This window comes from Callithrix jacchus, chromosome 19 (assembly GCF_049354715.1).
Source record: "Callithrix jacchus isolate 240 chromosome 19, calJac240_pri, whole genome shotgun sequence".
NCBI classification, from domain to species: Eukaryota; Metazoa; Chordata; class Mammalia; order Primates; family Cebidae; genus Callithrix; species Callithrix jacchus.
The window spans coordinates 42,874,970-42,890,856 of record NC_133520.1 but is presented as its reverse complement, the minus strand read 5'-3'; the positions used below and the strand labels follow the sequence as shown (position 1 = coordinate 42,890,856).

Here is a 15,887-nt window from a genome sequence, read left to right as displayed (position 1 = left end):
GGCTATATATTGCTAAATACATTTTAAAGAAATTACAAATTAAGACATTTGTATGTGAAAATTCAAATCACAAATACAATAAAATATAGGCATATATTTAATAAATGCTATGTAGTGAGATTATTTCATAAGGAAAAGGAAATGAGAAATTTTCCTTTCTATAAAAACTTATTTCTATAAAAAATAAAAAACTTAGATGGGCATGGTGGCCCATGCCTACAGTCCCAGCTACTTCGGAGGCTAAGTCAGGAGGATCCCCTTGAGCCCAGTAGGTCTAGGCTGCAGCAAGCCATGATCACACCACTGCACTCTAGCCTGGGCAACAGAGTGAAACTTTGTCTCAAAAAAAGAAAAAAGAAAGCAAAATTTAAAAAGATATGTAATATTCAGCACTAATGAAGGGATGAAGAAACACACAATTTCATATGTCAGTGGTGGAAGAATAAAAGAAAAAAGGAAAAAGATTGCTTGTGCGTGTGTGCCTTTTGCTTATTTTTCTAAGGGAATGTTCATCATTATATTCACTGGTAACAAATTCTAGGATCACCATGCTTCTGTTGTGTCACTCTGCTAGGCTTACTTTTAACAACTTTTGTGTAATAGATACTGTAAAATTTTTTTCCCAGATTGTCACTTGCCTTTTAAATTTGTTATTTTTACCCAAAAAGGATTTTAACATGTATATACTCCTGACCTCAAGTGATCTGCCCACCTCAGCTTCCCAAAGTGCTGGGATTATAGGAATGAGTCACCGCACGTGGCCTGTTATTTACAATTTTAAAAATACCTTGGCCAGGTACAGGGGTTCACACCTGTAATCCTAGCACTGTGGGAGGCAAAGGTGGGCAGATCATGAGGTCAGATGTTCAAGCCTGGACAACATGGTGAAACCCCGTCTCTACTATAAATACAAAAAAATTACCTGGGCATGATGGCACGTGCCTATAATCCCAGCTATTCGGGAGGCTGGGGCAAGAGAATCATTTAAACCTGGGAGGCGGAGGTTGCAGTGAGCTGTGATCACGCCACTGCACTCCAGCTCAGGCGACAGAGCGAGACTCCATCTCAAAAACAAAACAAAAACCTTTAATTTCCATCAATTGTATATAAGTAGATTACATGTTTGAGAAGACAGATTCTGTACCACCTTTAAAAACTAGAGCTAGAGGCTGGGCGCGGTGGCTTGAGCCTGTAATCCCAGCACTTTGGGAGGCCGAGGCGGGTGGATCACGAGATCAAGAAATCGAGACCATCCTGGTCAACATGGTGAAACCCCGTCTCTACTAAAAATACAAAAAATTAGCTGGGCATAGTGGCGCGTGCCTGTAATCCCAGCTACTCAGGAAGCTGAGGCAGGAGAATTGCCTGAACCCAGGAGGCGGAGGTTGCGTGAGCCGAGATCGCGCCATTGCAGTCCAGCCTGGGTAACAAGAGCGAAACTCCGTCTCAAAAAAAAAAAACAAACAAACAAAAAAAACTACAGCTAGAAAGTTTAACTTACGATAAAATGTTACCAAATTAAACCAGAATAGACAAGGATACATAACGGGATTATTGGCTAGTACTTAATGGTAAAATCTTGTTTTCTAAATTTTCTGCAATGTATAAGGATTAGATAGGTAATATAAAAAAAGTATTAAAAAATAAAGAGGCCTTCAATTTGCCGTGCATTATATGCATTTTTTTTAATCCAATGAGAAGTATTCAATGATCACAGCAAATATTAACAAAGGTCCTCAAGATACCTATATATTTTGAAGGTATAGTCCTATTGCATCAAAAAGCTTGCCACAGGAAGTCCTGTATTCACAATGTTCCCTTTTCATCAAAATAAGTATTTTGTGCTTTACCCCATTATTATCAAGCGGACTCATTTCCCCTATCCTCCTGTTTCCTCAAATCAGCTTCTAGCTGGCTGCCTAGAGCTCAAAATCCCTAACCAGTCTCTCAGTTTTGAATTTGCATTTTTTCTATACCATGTAACATGTGACAAACCATTACTCAGTTGAACACCTCCCAGAAAAAAGTCAGTAAAAAAGGAAGCCTTTTAACTTGCTTACTTTTCTACGTAAATTCTCTTTATTTTGACACTGTTTAGAATTAAAGGATGAGCTTAGGATTAGGGAAAAAAGCTATTATCTCAAAGCCTGGTTGCTTTTTTTTTTTTTTTTGAGATGGAGTCTCACCCTGTTGCCCGGGCTGGAGCAGTGGTGTGATCTCAGGTCTCCGCAACCTCCACCTCCTGAGTGCAAGTGAACCTCCTGCCTCAGCCTCCCGAGTAGCTGCGACTATAGATGCATGCCACCAAGCCTGGCTAATTTTTTGTATTTTTAGTAGAGATGGGGTTTCATCATGTTGGCCAGAGCTGGTCTCTAACTCCTGATCTCAAGTGACCTGCCCACCTTGACCTCCCAAAGTGCTGCGACTACAGCGTGAGCCACCGGACCTAGCCTGGTTGTTCTTACCGTCTTTCTAGCATCAAGCCCTTTTCTTTACCCACAAGAATATTATAAAATCATGTGCAAAACTGCCCATGGGGACAGAATGCACAGGAAGTAAAAAACTATTCCTACAGACTCAGAATGAAAAAATATTTTTATTTGCCAACATAGTTCTTCAAATCTAACACTATCAAGTTGGTACCACACTTGGGGCAGTAAGTGACGGAGATTCCCTACCTGCAATTATACCTTTCATTTGGTTTTTACATCGACCTCATTTGGCTACCACAGAAAACCTCTGAAGTAGCTGGAATATCACTAGCTTCCTGATAAATTGTTCTCACGAATCAGCATCACTTCTGTTCAAACATCAGAGGCGGCAGCAGCAGCCATACCCATCCACAGAGGAAACAGCATTGGCCTATTTATGAGTAAAACTTTGTTGAGGAATTTAGATTTTAGTAGTTTCCAGGGGAGAATAATTATGAACATTCATGTTGACAAACCAGATTGAAGAAAGGAAATTGCTTTCTCAGAGGCCATTCACACAGAAAGAGAATACTGCCTGATTTCTTACGAAGTATTTAGGTGATTAAAGGTGATACAGGAGATTGATCACCCCTTATCTCTAAAAATACTTCATTTAATTGGCTTGTGGGACAACACACTCTTCTAGTTTCCTCACACCTCACTGGCCACTTTTCAGTTCTCCTCAATGGCTCCTTCTTTTCTGCTCAGATTTGTATGTTGGAAAGTACCAATTCTCAATTCTTGGATCTCCTCTCAGTCTAACTCCCTACCCAAAAGATCTCCTCGTCTACTGGTGATGCTAAAATTTACCTATCTTCAGTCCAAACCTCTCCCCTCAATTCCCGACTACAAACTGTCTACTTGATGTGTCCATTTGGGTGTTTAATAGACATGTCAAACTTAACGTGTCCAAAATGTTAAAAAAAAAAAAAACCTGGTAACTTCCACTATTGCCACTACTGTCACTCATTAACGTCTTTTAAACCAGATCATTCCAGTCATTTCATAGCTTATCTCATGGTTCCCAGTGTTTTAAAGAATGACCAGAACCCAATTCTTTTGCTTTGCTCAAAATCCTCCAATCAACACTCATAGCACTTAAAACCAACCAATAAAATCTCTATCCAACCTCATTTCCTCCTATAAGCACCTTTTCCTCACTTTCCTTCAGCCACAGTGGGCTCTTTGTTTTCCAAATTCACTCATCCCATCCCTGCCTCAGAACCACTGCATACTCCCCCTCAGGTACCTACGTGGTTTGCTTCCTTACCTAATGCAAGGTCTCTGCTGTCACCTTAGAAAGAGGGATTCCCTAAGCACTCTAAGATAACTCTCTAGATGTAGCATAGTGGATAAAGAGACTGTTTTTGTTGTGTCAAAATATATATTTATATTTGCTTGAAGTGAAATTCACTGCCAGGCACGGTGGTTCATGCCTGTAATACTAGAACATGGGAGGCTGAGGAAAGAGGATCACCTAGGCTCAGGAGTTCAAGACCAGCCTTGGCAACAAAATGAGACTTAATCTCTACAAAAAACTAGCTGGGCATGGTGGTGCACACTTGTAGTCATAGTTACTCAAGAGGCTGAGGTGAGAGGATCGCTTAGGCCCAGCAGATTGAGGCTGCAAGGAGCTGTGATCATGTCACTGCACCTCAGCCTGGGTGACAGAACAAGATCCTGTCTCAAAAACAAAAAAAGTTCACTGAAGAATTCATAAGAAATAATAACAATAGCTACTTACTGGATTGGCAAAAGTGGTAACTCAGCAGATAAGATACAGGGTGAAGAGGTTTTTTCATGTTATTTCCTTTCAAAATACTATTTGATGTTTTAAACTACCTGAATGAATTGAACACTTGAAAATAAAGTAAAAATAGCAGTCCTCCCTCACTGTCTCTTTACCCTGATTAATTTTTCTTCATAGCATCTATCCTCACTTGACTTTTATTATAAAATAATTATCCATATCCTCCATCATATTGTAAGTTTCACCTAATTCCTTTACTACTGAAGGATATAATCATTTTCTCTTTAATTTAAAAAACAAGGCCAGATGTCATGGCTCACGCCTGTAATCCCAACACTTTCGGAGACCAAGGCAGGTGGATCAGATCAGGAGATCAAGACCATTCTGGCCGACATGGTGAAATATATGTGGGTGGTCTCTACTAAAAATACAAAAATTAGCCGGTGTGGTGATATGTACCTGTAGTTCCAGCTACTCAGGAGGCTGAGGCAGAACTGCCTGAACCCGGGAGGGGGAGGCTGCAGTGAGCTGAGATCATGGCACTGCACTCCAGCCTGAGCCACAGAGTGAGACTCTGTTTTCAACAAACAAACAAACAAACAAACAAACAAAGCCATCCAAATGGTTTTCATTCTTTTTGTGTCACCTTTCCTCCCAACATCTTTTATTTATGTAACATTTATTCTATTTATAAATGTGCATGGCTTTGTCCTTGGCTATATCAAGTATAAGGCCAGGATGAAGACATAAGAAGTTTGGATTGTTAAATTTATAAATGTCAAAAAGCCAGAAAGGAAAGCTAATCCCTTGGATGACAGAATCATGATTCAAGAAGATCTCAAGTTTTAACTATGGCTACATTCAAGGAGATGAAATTTAATAGGGAGCAATGGTAAAATACTGCTTAAAAAACATCATCTGTGTGTATATACACAACGGGAGAGATCTAGCTAAGTGTCAAAATGTTGATTTATGTTGACTACATCAGTGGTTTCCAGACCAATTTTTCAGAAACAAAATAAGAATCAAGGCTGCCAACTTTTTATTGGTTAATTAAGAACACGAAAAGAAAATAAAACCCCATGACCAATATCAAAAGAAACTTAACACCTACGACCACTATTATTTAATAAAAGCCATTTTGAACATTAGAAAAGCAGAACAAAATCTCAAATAATAATCCCCTGAATTACATAAATATAACTTGTAAAGCCATATAACATTTCCCTCTGTCTCTCTCTTTTGCTTTGAATTAGCAAAGACAATTACTGATGTTAAAGAGTTGGTACAACTTTAGACTTCAAACATAAATGTACGTCTTGAAATAAGGAAAGGGACAATTTCACTGCACTTTACGTTCAGACCATAACTGCAGAATTAAATATGGAAACAAGATCAGAACACAAATAGCACTGACAAAACTGAATGAATCCAGTTGAGAGACATGAGGATGGCAATGGAAGCCATATGAAGCTGCAGGTGTTGTAACATTTAGACAAAAGAAAGTCTAGCTAATATATTGAGAAAAACCTTACTCCATCTTACTCCTAAAGACGAATTGCAACCAGTGAGAAGAAGTTATATAGTAAAAGCAGCTACTAGCTCAATTTAAGTAAGATCTTCCTCTTACACTTTTTGAAAGCTGAACAGGGTTTCCTATGTCTAGGGAAGGGTTATGGAGAAGTTGGATCCAATAACATCTCAGAGTAGTGAGTGGCTCATTGTAGGAGCTGACTTCTAAAGTTCCCTTCAATTCTAAAAGTTTATGAACCAGAGTAAGGAAATAAATGGTACCCTTTTACTTACTAAAAAAGATGAGTAGAAAGAATTTTGGCTTTAGCCAAAAAGACACAGGTTCAGTTATAGACTCTATCACTTAGTCATGTGTGACACAGAGGCAAAGTTATTCACTAACTCTATGCCTCAAATTTTCTCAATGTGTAAAAATAATACCTTAATTTAGAAGTCTGATGCATAAATTAAATATACACATACCACACACACATATATACTTCCTGGCACTTAGGAGACATTTAATATATAGTAGGTATTATTCAACTATTCAATAAACATTGTGTTTCAAAGGATAATATTTTCCAGATCATTTATTAATTACTGATATACTATAAAATGACTTGTTCTCTTCTATGTCTCAATTGTTTTTCAGACCTAAACAATGCATGCCTGAGATTCTTTTCCACTTCCACACTTTACGCAATCCCTGTTTGTATGGAAGTAAATTTTATGAGATTTTTTTCTTTAATTTGCTTTTGCTTTTCCACCTTTATTTAGTATAAAAGTAGGCTTTACCAGTAACATACGTTGGCTATGTCACTGGCTTTGGCTAAAACATTTCAGCTAAACTGGACAATATATCCAGTTTAATCAACCACACTACCGGACAGATGTTTTTTATCTCTCATAATGGCTAACTCATCACTGAACAATCCTTCATGAAATATGTGAGTAAATAAATCAAAACCTAGGGTATTCGAATAAAAATTTTGGTTGTTGATGAAATAAAGATGGTCTGATACTTCTTTCCATCAAGAGTATCCCATTTCTTAATGAAACAGTTCAACACTGAATGCTCCAGTCGATATTATCTACTCACTAAGCATTTTTCAAATGGCATGTAACTGCTCTTTTGTCACACTCCCAGAATAATCTGCAACTGTACAGATATTTTAGTTGGCAATTAAATATGTTGTCTGTTAGATACACAGTTGAAGAGTACACTGCTTAACATACCACTGTTCAAGACAGATGAGAAAGAAGTCTTTACATATTAATTAGTAAAGAAAAAATATTTTTCAGAAATACAATTTTGTGAAATAAAAATCATTTTGACAAAACAGCTTAAGCACGTACAATATTTAGTACCAGATAAGCATTATCTGACTGCAACCAGATACAACAATAAAACAAGTTCTTTTTTCAGCAGATAAAAAAGAGCAAGAAATTCATACTTAGAACAAATCAAACAAATCACGAAGCACAGAATTTTAAAAAGTACCATAATAGGATTAATATGCAGAACGTATGCTAAAGTTTATAGTAAAAAAAAAAATTCACTATCTCATGTTAAAATAGGGAACAGGCAGATTATTTACATACAAAATAATCTCAGAACACAATGAAATTTACCAATAAAATACGTTTAAAGCATGATTGCATATAATTCCACACACTGAAATTTAGTTACAGATGTTTAAAGCTGAAATTTAATATAAACAATATATCCTTTAAAAAGGTCTATTAAAATGCAATGTAAGATGAAACGATTAAAATTATAAGGCAAGATAAAAAGCACTTTATGGTAAAATCAACCCAATAAGAAACATAAAGTTAATACATCTTAAAAGTTAAATTCTAAGTTGAAAGTAATCACTAAAAATCCGTTAATGATCACAGCTCATTAATTGTAACAAAATAAACATTATAGGTTCTTGTTATGCAGAAATTTTATTTTCAACACTGTCTATAGAGTTGATCATCATACTACTATAGAATACTAATGAATTTCAAGAAATAATATTAAAATACAGCTACTATTAAGTAGTAAGGAAAACACTGCAACGGTTTGTTAAAAGCACATGTTAGGACATCTTTCCTCATTTAGTAAGTTACTTTATAAAACTAAAGGTCCATTTCAGGAGAATTCCTACTTTTACATGACAAAGGCAAGAACTAGATAAATACAACGGTGAGAATCAAGTTCATGGGCAGTCACAGCATACTCAAGGAGCACGTAGGGAAGCTTTCTCTACATTTTCGCAGGTCAAAGGGCCAGGGGGACACAGGAAAGATCACTCTTCAGTGGAATGGACCTTCAGTTTCATTTGGCTCTGCCTTACAGGAGCAGTTTGGCTTGGGCAGACAAGTCAGTTAACTTTCCGTGTTTGAGTGTTTTCCTCTGTCAAGTGCGCTTAGGCTCTTCTGTGTTATCTCCAAAGTTAGGAAGAACTAAAGGCAACCCTAGTTTTACTTTTTAAAAATAATGACAGAAAAATACATAACTTGCTATTCATCAATGCACTGTTTCCAGGGCTGAATTCCTAAGTCTCTGAAGCATATTCAGCTCGGGATATACCAGTGAAGATCCAGATACTATAGTCACAATGTAACTCTCTCACCTCACATTATTCCTCCACCTGCTCCTCCCCATCCTGCTTTATTTTCTCTTCTGGTGTGTTTCAAGTAGCAACGCCAGCAAACGGCCATATGCATTTGTAAGCTTAAGGAGGAAATCATTTTAAAGGATGCATTTTCAATCAAATGTATCATCCACTTCGCCAAATTCCTCCTCAATGTCTGAATTTCCATTAAGAGAATAAAAATGAGTTAACTTTGGAAACAGATTTATACGGGGCCAGTTGTTTCGTTTGTTTTACTTGCTTAAAAAATAAAACAGCAAGATGTGTCTATTCCCTCAGGAACATAAATGCATTACCCGCCCAATGAGAAAACAATTCTGCTGGTTCATTTCCCTGACACAACAGCTTCGTTGTCAGGCCCTTTCTAGCCCAGGCTCCAACGTCATCTAGTAATTTTATATTGATCACCTTGGCAGTACTTGGACTCCAGCAGACATAGTCTGTCTTCCTTGCATTCCTCAAAAAAATGAAATAAAATAAAACTCTACGAAACACCACTGAACAGAGATTCTGTGACTTCGAATCCAATCTCCACGTCTTCCCGCCCTGTGTTAGGCAGCTGCAAATGTTATTTTTTTTCTCGCTTGCATAAAATGGAAGCGAACCGTACCCAGACCCTATATTTGAATCCTAGGACAATGAAGCCGACAGGAAGCCACTCTCTCCTCCCCCAGGTTTACTACGGGGCCAGAGCCTCCGCGGGGTGCAGTCGCCTGGCACGGTGCATGACACCGCGTCTTCCACGCCCTCCCGACGCGTCCGAAAGGCTCCTCGCCTGACCTCGCCAACCGCCTCACACCCCAAAACCAGCCACACAAAAGGGATCGGCCCCGGGAGCTGCTCCAATCGGGGAGAAATCCCTTCCCCAGCGGCCGCGCAGCCATTCCCTCCAATGCTCCGCCCGCACCCCTAGCAAACTGCTACGGCGGAGGGGGGAGGGCTGCACAAAGCCAGGCGAAAGCTGAAAATGATTCAACGCACTGAGGAGACGCCGAGGCGGCGGGCAAGGGCTCGGGAAAGCCGGGGGCCCGCAGGACTGGAGCTCCCGGGGGCGGCGGGTGGGGGATGGGAGGAGTGGCCCTGTCAAGCCCCCCGGTCCCGGGCCGGGAGAGGGTGGGGGTGGCGGCGCCGCGCGGAGCATCCGGGAAGCGCCCCCTTCGCGGTCCAGCCCCGCAGCCCCGCACCCCCGCCCCGTGGCGGGCCGCGCCCGAGTCCTCGCCGCAAACCAGAGAAGCAGGATGTGGAAAAGCAGCCGCGGAGGCAGCGGCGCCCACACCGAGCAGCCGATCGCATCACTTACCCCTCACCGTGGAGAGAGGGACCGGACGGGGGAGGCGGGGCGCGTCGCGTCCCGTGAGTCTCTCGCACGCCGTCCTCCCCCGACCTCGTCGTCGTCGTCGCCGCTGTTGTCGTCGCTGTCGCTGCCGCTGCGGTCGAGCTCCGGGGCCCTCAGCTCCGCCGGGCAATAACGTTATTCCACACACGCCCCACACATAGCGGTAACGGCAAAGAGCGGCTGCCTAGTGCGCAGGCGCCTCGGGAAATGGCGAGGAGCCGGACCCGATCCCCTCCTCCTGCCCAGTTCCAGCGATCCCTTACTGCGCAGGCGCCAGACACAGACAATGAAAAGGGGTTGTGCGAGGGTCTCACCCACTCGCTTTTCCAGCTTGGCCACTGCGCAGGCGTGCCCCAAGAGACCAGCTTAAACAATGAAGAGGACCTTGGCTTTAGGTGGGACCGCAACCAACGAGGACTACAGTTCCCAGTGGGCAGAGCGCCAACTCCAAGTGGAGGTCCGGTTGCTGGGCATGCTAGGAGTTGTAGTGTCGGCCGCCTTTACAATCTAGGCTGTTTGGAAGATTTTAGAGTTTCTATTTCTTGAGGATTTATTCGACCATTTTGAAAAATATCGCAACTGAAGCAGGGTTCAGAGCTTACTATCTGAGTCCTAGAGTAGACTTAGGGATCAACTGCTGCATGTTAGCAAATTTCCAAGCGTCAAGGCCTTCAGTGAGCCCTTTCTGACATTTGGGTGGTCCAGGCAGCTGAAGGATGGGATGGAGGCGGGACTAAACCAGGCTGGGCTGCAGGAAAAAGGGCGGGGCCTGGAAACCTGTCTCTTGGCAACAGGCTGTGGCCGCCAAACCGTCCAAGCTAGAGCCTGTGGCGCGGTGGTCTCTGGGAATTGTAGTGTAGCTGGAAGGCTCTCAGAATTGTCAAGCTTGCAGGCTCTGCACCTGAGGACTACAACTCCCGACGTCCACCGGGAGGGCCAGTGGGTGGGAATAGCCCCCAAGAGCTCCGTGCGGGATTCTAGGCTCCCCTGTGACAGCCGCGGCAGGAAGGGGGCGGGCGCTCCCCGGCCACGGGCCTGTTGTTCTCGGAAGCGAGAAAGCTGGACATTTCCCCCCGTAACTCCCAGCTCTGGGCCTAGAGTGTGCATGGCGAAGTCCCCGGAGAACTCTACCCTGGAGGAGATTCTGGGGCAGTATCAACGGAGTCTCCGGGGTGAGTTGCTCCAAACCTCTGTTCCTAGCCCCGAGGTGCCCGGGGCCTAGAGGGCGGGAGCAGACCAGGTGCGTTTCCTAACACCTGCGTTCTGCCCCAGCTAGGCTACAGAGGAGCGAGATGGGTGTTGCTGTGATCTTTTGAGGAGGATGAAATAGTTTGAGTTTGTTTCTACAGTTAAGCAACGTTGTTTCCTTAGATTCCCGTAGTTACCTGAACCAACTCCTTGATCTTAACTTGGGCATGTTTCTCAACCAGCGACGGCAGAAACTCTTGGATGGCTCTATGTCACTTTTGCCCAGTTTCCATACTTTGCTGTTTAATCCAGTAAAAGTCAGATTCACAGTTTTTACACATTTAAAGTATGGCGTAGTGGATTGAATGTGATTTGTAGGATCAGTGTGTGTGTGTGTGTGTTGGGGACACTAATTATTTAAATCACTACAGCCCCCATTTAATTGTTCTAGGCTATTTGCATGCAATTAATCATTTGCAGCTGAACATATCTATTTTACACATGGGGAAATCGAAAGCTCAGAGAGGTTGAATGACAGGCTCGAGCCCACACAGCTAGTTAGTTGCAGCGTCAGGTATTATCAGGCTTGTCTGCCTTCAAAGCTTAGGTTTGTCTTTACTAATCAAGCCGTAATTACTATTATCAAAACCTTTTTAATTCAGATTTTCTTACTACATTACCGTATGAGCAAGTATCTGTACAAGTAATGTCTGTACTTTATTTCCCTTTCAGCTCTGTTGGACTTAATAATGTCTGTACTTTTAGATGGCACTGTTACCTTGGACAGCATATATAACATCTAGAAATTTCGATTCTGTTATAATGGAAGTTATGGAATTGTCCACAGCGTTACTGTGGGGAGCAAATGAAGTAATGAAATAATCCCCATGAAGCAGTAATTTTAAGACTTCTTAAAATGTTTACCTATAGTAAGAAATTTTGGCCGGGCGTGGTGGCTCAAGCCTGTAAACCCAGCACTTTGGGAGGCTGACGCGGGTGGATCACGAGGTCAAGAGATCCAGACCATCCTGGCCAACATGGTGAAACTGGCGTGCGCCTGTACGCCCAGCTACTCTGGAGGCTGAGGCAGGAGAATTGCTTGAAACTGGGAGACGGAGGTTGCAGTGAGCCGAGATTGTGCCACTGCACTCCAGCCTGGCGACAGAGTGAGACTCGGTCTCAAAAACAAAAAAAAAGAAATTTTATATGTGACACATATGTACATATAAACTGTTTCACTGAAGCATTTTTATTCTAAGTGTAATAAACTCTGTTTTCCATTCTATTGCATTTTCATAACCCTCTAGGTCATGGCTATTTACGACATTTAGAACGCTTAAGTTTTGCAACATATGGTGTACTTCATAATATGCCTACTATGTGTCAGTGCCTACTATATGTCAGTGCCTACTATGTGTTAAGCATATCAGGTGCTCCACATGCCGTAAGGAACAAGACAAAGTTCCTATTGCCATGGAGTCTCTAGATTAGTTGGGGAGAAAGACAATAAAAAAAAATTATAGATTACTATGTTAGAAAATAAGGGTAGAGATCAGTGCTTAGTAGACAAGCCCTCATTAAATGTTGTTATTTATACTTGATACTTAGAGCAAAGTGAAGGTTTTTAAATATCAGAAAGTTTATATTCTCATCACTCTAGATTTTATAAGGGTTATTATGGATTGTTATGTCTGTCAATTGTGTTACAAACTGACATTCTCAGTATTCACACTGCAGGAGTAAAAAAAATTGGTCTTAACACCTTCCTCAACCTACTAATGTTTCAAGAGCTGTTAGATACGAAATAAGGACTTTTAACTTTTCATTTGGAAGCAAGAAAAATATGCACAATGGTATGAGTAATTTTGGGCAATTTTTTGTTTTCATTGAAAGTTTTTCCTGATGCTTCTCTGCCTTTGACCTTATTTTAAGCCTTTATGTAATTGTTGGAGGCTATTTATCATTAGGCATTTTTACGTAATAAAGGGGTTCATTTTAAATTAATGTTATAGTAATACATTTAATACTAGTGGTACTGCTTTCAATAATTACAGAATGAAGAGTTTTCATTCAAGGATAATACGTTTTTTAGTTTGAAATAAAATTTAAATTTAGTTTCATAACAGTATAAGGTAGTGGAGACATTTCACCAAGAGCAAATACAAGGGATAGAAAAAGTTAAACAACTTTAAAAAAAATGTGGTCATAATTTTAACATTGAATCAAGAAGTGTAGCCTGAAATGTGTATGGGTTTTTCACAACATATTATTTATTTAGTAGCAATTTTATTTTTGTATGTTACCTTATATAACAACTTCTGGAAGGAAACAAAACTGACTTAACCCTGAACTTAAATACAGTCAGAAGTTCTTCACAAATATAAGTTGCCATTTTTGAGTAGTATAATTTCCTGTGTTTATTTATTTAGAGATGGAGTCTCATCAGGCCAGAGTGCAGTGGGGCCATCTTGGCTCACTGCAGCCTCTCCCTCTCGGGCTTACACAATTCTCCTGCCTCGGCTTCCCGAGTAGCTGGAACTATAGGCCACCATGCCCGGCTAATTTTTGTATTTTTAGTCGAGACTGGATTTCACCATGTTGGCCAGGATGGTCTCAAACTCCTGACCTCGAGTAATTTGCCGCTTCAGCCTTCCAAAGTCTGGGATTGTAGGCATGAGCCACCATGCCCTGCCGATAATGCCCTTTAAAGCTAAATATTGTTTCTTGATTAGCAATGGTGGAGTTATGTGGCAGTTCCTTATTTTGAGTGTGCCTAATAATTTAATAATTGTATTACTATGTAGTAAGATAAAGTACAGTGTAAAGCTCTATGTCTTACTTTGTTTTGATTTTGTCTATCCACCATTATTTCCTCAAAATGTCTTGCCTAGTTTATGATTAATGGAAGCCTAATAAACATTACTTGTTTTTCCTCACCAGTTACTCCTCTGGCTTGTAAATGACGTAGTCAGTGCTAACAACCCCTCATTTATATTTAGCTAGGAAGTAGCCGTATAAAAATGCAAAATGCTTTTCCTGTTTCTGTGATAATATTTCCATTTGAAAAGGATCTTTTCCTCATTTCTTTAATTTTGGTACTATTATGATATTATTATGATATATCAAGATTTTGAAGTTCTAATGGGAAAACCAAATCAGCATTTACTTTCTTGCCTTTTTTTTCTTTATTTTTTTCATTTTTGGAGATTGAGTCTTGTTCTGTCACCAGGCTGGAGTGCAGTGGTGTGATCCCAGCTCATTGCAGCACCCCCCCACCCCCCCTCACCCCCCCACCCCTCATGGGTTCCAGCAATTCCTCTGCCTCAGCCTCTCGAGTAGCTGGGACTGCAGGCGTGTGCCACCACTCCTGGCTAGTTTTTTGTATGTTAGTAGAGATGGGGCTTCACCATGTTGGCCAGGATGGTCGTGCCCTCCTGACCTTGTGATCCACCCACCTCGGCCTCCCAAAATGCTGAGAGTACAGGCGTGAGCCACTGCATCCTGCCACTTTCTTGCTTTTAAAATGAGATCCCTGCCTCTCCTTGACCCTGATGATCTTGGAGCAGCTCCACATTCACCTTTCATCCATCCCCTTACACTTTTCAGTGTATTTGCTGTTTGACTTCTCAAAAGATATCTCTTGCTTTTGGTCACTTATTCCCCTTTACAAGAAATTGGAGATGTTTAACGATTCTTCTTCAAAACAAGAGTTCTGGCAGAAAAAACAGAAGGCTTTGTTGCCCCCCTCACATCTGTTGTATTATTCCTGCATAGTAAAGGGTCTGAAAGTTTTCAGTGTGGTTACAAGTATACATATCCTGGGTATCCTGGGAGCCACAGAGTTTAATCTAGAACTGGAAGTGATTTGGGAGGTCTCTTGGCAGTATGGTTAGGTGTTCATTTACTCTATGGCCGAGAAAGAGTGAGAAAAGCCACAATCACAGGCAATCTAGGCTCTGTTTTAAGTACTGCACACTTGAGTGAAAGGGGATATCAGAAAGGAGAGAACTTGCTAGAAATGTAGTATCCTAGTCTTAATAATGGAATCACATCTCATCTCTTGCTTCAGGGTTGGGAATAGATACAGTTTTATCAACAAAACCTGTATACATGACCTGCTCACCTAATTCCCAGCCACCTTTGGTTGGGTGCGTATAAGGGAAAATGAAACAAACTTCTTGGATGACAGGAACTCGTAATTTCTTTATTACATACATTTTGCATCCTGGTTTTACCCTTTTCTTTCAACATTTTGGTGTTTCGGTCTTCAGATGAATTTATGGGAAGAGTGTGGTGGAGTCAGAGGAGAGAATGTGGACTAGGAGCCATGTCACTGATCTAACTTTGCTTTGCTGATAATCATCTGTGTAACTGTAGGCAAGTTAAGGAAACTGTTCTTGGATTCCTATTTCCTTATCTGTAAAATGAAAAGTTTGGACTGGATGTGAGAATTCCTGCCTTTAGTGCCAAGCAAATGATCAAAAGGTGTGATGGAATCAGTGGAAGACACTAGGGAAATGATGAGACTTATGGCCAAATTGGGCAGTTTCTGTTTTTTTCTTTTTTGAGATGGAGTCTCGCTCCGTTGCCAGGTTGGAGTGCAGTGGCGCAATCTCAGCTCACTGCAAATGTCTTGTCTCAGCCTCCGGACTAGCTGGGATTGCAGGCATGTGTCACCACGCCCAGTTAATTTTTGTATTTGTAGTAGAGACAGGGTTTCACCATGTTGGCCAAGCTGGTCTTGATCTCTTGATCTCATGATCCACCCGCCTTCGGCCTCCTAAAGTCCTGGGATTACAGGCGTGAGCCACCGTACCTGGCCAGTTTCTACTTTTTCTAAAAACATTTTCTTTCTTGCTCCCTCCCTCTTTGCTTCTTTTATTTCTCTCTTTTTCCCTCTTTTCTTCCAAGAAGGAAGCCAAGCAAAACACACCCAGAGCCTGATTCCCCTTTGGACACCACTCTCTGACCCTTGGGTCGTAAAT

General features: G+C 41.4%; 2 protein-coding genes across 39 annotated transcripts in view; one reads left to right on the top strand and one right to left on the bottom strand.

Moving 5' to 3' along the window:
* The window catches only part of CEP170 (centrosomal protein 170), a 137,218-nt gene extending 127,313 nt beyond the window's left edge, over positions 1–9,905 (bottom strand). For all 23 annotated transcript variants that reach the window (XM_078357202.1, XM_078357204.1, XM_078357205.1 and 20 more), the window contains exon 1: positions 9,679–9,905. The gene's annotated coding sequence lies outside the window, so the exon portion shown is untranslated. The remainder of the gene's footprint in view (positions 1–9,678) is intronic.
* A 125-nt stretch (positions 9,906–10,030) lies between these two features.
* The window catches only part of SDCCAG8 (SHH signaling and ciliogenesis regulator SDCCAG8), a 242,240-nt gene continuing 236,383 nt past the window's right edge, over positions 10,031–15,887 (top strand). For 13 of the 16 annotated variants that reach the window (XM_035281021.3, XM_054248379.2, XM_078357214.1 and 10 more), the window contains exon 1: positions 10,704–10,886. In XM_035281021.3, the coding sequence (XP_035136912.3) occupies positions 10,820–10,886 (67 nt within the window). In that variant the 5' untranslated portion in view covers positions 10,704–10,819. Of the gene's footprint in view, positions 10,172–10,703; positions 10,955–15,887 lie in introns of those variants that run through there. The other 3 variants (XM_078357215.1, XM_035281020.3, XM_035281022.3) reach the window with 2 other exon arrangements.